Source organism: Notolepis coatsorum (assembly GCF_963971535.1).
Source record: "Notolepis coatsorum genome assembly, chromosome: 11".
Taxonomy (NCBI): Eukaryota; Metazoa; Chordata; class Actinopteri; order Aulopiformes; family Paralepididae; genus Notolepis; species Notolepis coatsorum.
Window position 1 is genome coordinate 102,717,475 of NC_140175.1, and position 2,500 is coordinate 102,719,974.

General features: G+C 45.9%; 1 protein-coding gene across 1 annotated transcript in view; it reads right to left on the bottom strand.

Moving 5' to 3' along the window:
- The window catches only part of hapln1b (hyaluronan and proteoglycan link protein 1b), a gene marked incomplete at its 5' end in the record, with an annotated part of 122,230 nt that overhangs the window by 56,746 nt on the left and 62,984 nt on the right, over nucleotides 1-2,500 (bottom strand). The window contains 2 exons of the mRNA XM_084325031.1: nucleotides 1,238-1,259; nucleotides 1,346-1,405. Of these exons, the coding sequence (XP_084181157.1) occupies nucleotides 1,238-1,259; nucleotides 1,346-1,405 (82 nt within the window). The remainder of the gene's footprint in view (nucleotides 1-1,237; nucleotides 1,260-1,345; nucleotides 1,406-2,500) is intronic.

A 2,500-nucleotide genomic window follows, 5' to 3' on the forward strand; every position in this document is an offset into this window, starting at 1 on the left:
CTCAAACAATTTGCTTATACTTAACCTTCTCTAGTGTGGTAGTGAAATGGCTAACCGTCTGTAGTGTGGTAGTGAAAGGGTTAACCTTCTGTAGTGTGGTAGTGAAAGGTTAACCTTCTGTAGTGTGATAGTGAAAGGGTTAACCGTCTGTAGTGTGGTAGTGAAAGGTTAACCTTCTGTAGTGTGGTAGTGAAAGGGTTAACCTTCTGTAGTGTGGTAGTGACAGGGTTAACCTTCTGTAGTGTGGTAGTGAACGGGTTAACCTTCTGTAGTGTGGTAGTGAAAGGGTTAACCTTCTGTAGTGTGGTAGTGAAAGGGTTAACCTTCTGTAGTGTGGTAGTGAAAGGGTTAACCTTCTGTAGTGTGGTAGTGAAAGGGTTAACCTTCTGTAGCGTGGTAGTGAAAGGGTTAACCTTCTGTAGTGTGGTAGTGAAAGGGTTAACCGTCTGTAGTGTGGTAGTGAAAGGTTAACCTTCTGTAGTGTGGTAGTGAAAGGGTTAACCTTCTGTAGTGTGGTAGTGAAAGGGTTAACCTTCTGTAGTGTGGTAGTGAAAGGGTTAACCTTCTGTAGTGTGGTAGTGAAAGGGTTAAGGTCCCACACGCTTCCTGGAATGATCCTCAAAAACATGATCACAAACTGTCTAACTGTTTTTAATTTAAATCTCTTTCCATCTGTTTTGTTGTCCTATTCAATGTATTTATTCTATATGTACTTGAACAGTTTGAACTGGTAACGTCGACAACATTGCAAATGTGGGTAAAAATCTCCACGTTCGAGAATAAATAAAGGTTTCAAGCAATCAAAAAAAGAAAAAAGGTGTCTCGTTCTTCGAAGCCTAATGACTAATGATGACACGACTGATCTATTATAGCAGCAGCTCTGGTTCCAGATCAGTAATGAGATATTGTATGAATAGCTGTTCATCCCCAGTTCACCAGTTAGACTCCCAACCTGGCAATGGTTAGAGATGTAAAACATAAAGCCCTCCTTTGCCACCGCTGCTTCTCCTCAAGTTCCCCGGGTTTCAGATCTTATCAACCCCGTCGACGTATGTCTACAAAACATTGAACATGAATTCTGAACCATGACGTCACCCTCCAGGTGTCAATGAAAGGAGCCAAGGCAAAAACAACTTATGACATTGTTAGTGTTTCGTTAGTACTTACTGCTTAACCTTTGTCCGCAGACGGACTACATTACCCACAGACGGACTACATTACCCACAGACAGTAGTACCAGTGTTCTCCTTCAGCCTGATCTTTTAGACCCACGAGACCCAAACCGTGGACAAACACCAGGCTTTATTATAGCCATTACAGGGTAGCGACAGAGGCCTGATGGTACCGCCTGATCAAACATCTCGCTCAGCTCCAGGACAGTGGAGGAGTCGTGCAGCAGCCGTGGCTGAGGGACACAGGAGACCTTCACACTCTATTATTCAAGACTCTCTCACCCTTGACCCTCACCCTAATGTTCACCTCTCTCCTCGCCCCGTCCCGCCCTACAGATGCCCCATTGTGAGAGGGTAATTTACTGCGTGCGCCCTCCTCCTCCTCCTCCTCCTCCTCCCACGCACTGCTCTCCCAGTCTCCCCTGAGACCCTGCCTTGACCCTCAGCCAGACCCATACAGTTCCTAGTCAATCTAGGTCTTCATCCCAGCATGGTCCAAAAAGAAGTGGAAGGTTGTGTATATATGGGGTTACCCCCCCCCCTCTCTCTCTCTCTCTCTCTCTCTTTCTGTTTTCTCAGTGTGTCAAAGGTGAACACAGAAGAGCAGAGTTCACTGTTGAGTACTACTCCTTAGGGGCCGTCACCCAACAGAGTTCACTATTGAGTACTCCTCCTTAGGGACCGTCACCCAACAGAGTTCACTATTGAGTACTCCTCCTTAGGGACCGTCACCCAACAGAGTTCACTATTGAGTACTCCTCCTTAGGGACCGTCACCCAACAGAGTTCACTATAGTACTCCTCCTTAGGGACCGTCACCCAACAGAGTTCAATATTGAGTACTCCTCCTTAGGTACCGTCACCCAACAGAGTTCACTATTGAGTACTCCTCCTTAGGGACCGTCACCCAACAGAGTTGACTATTGAGTACTGCTCCTTAGGGGCCGTCACCCAACAGAGTTGCCCATGCACTTACAGTTGTGAATAAGGCTGGGTATCGTTTGAAAATGTTCAATTATCGGGGGTCAATACCGATACCTGGGATTTGATACAGATACCAAAATGATACTTCCTCTGCCGAGTTATGCGCACCACGTGCACTGTGTGAGCCAATCGGAGGCTTTGTTTGTTACATTTTTGGGACGATTTCTTAAATGTTACGTCTCAGAACAAACATGCGTATTGGCTCACTGACAATGATGAGACAACCACTTCGGTCAATCGAGACCAGATTTCGTTACCACAGAATTTCTCGATACTCAATAGTATTGAAGCAATTCGATACCCCAGCCCTAGTTGTGAGTGTCTCTGGATCTGTGTAGTCTTTCC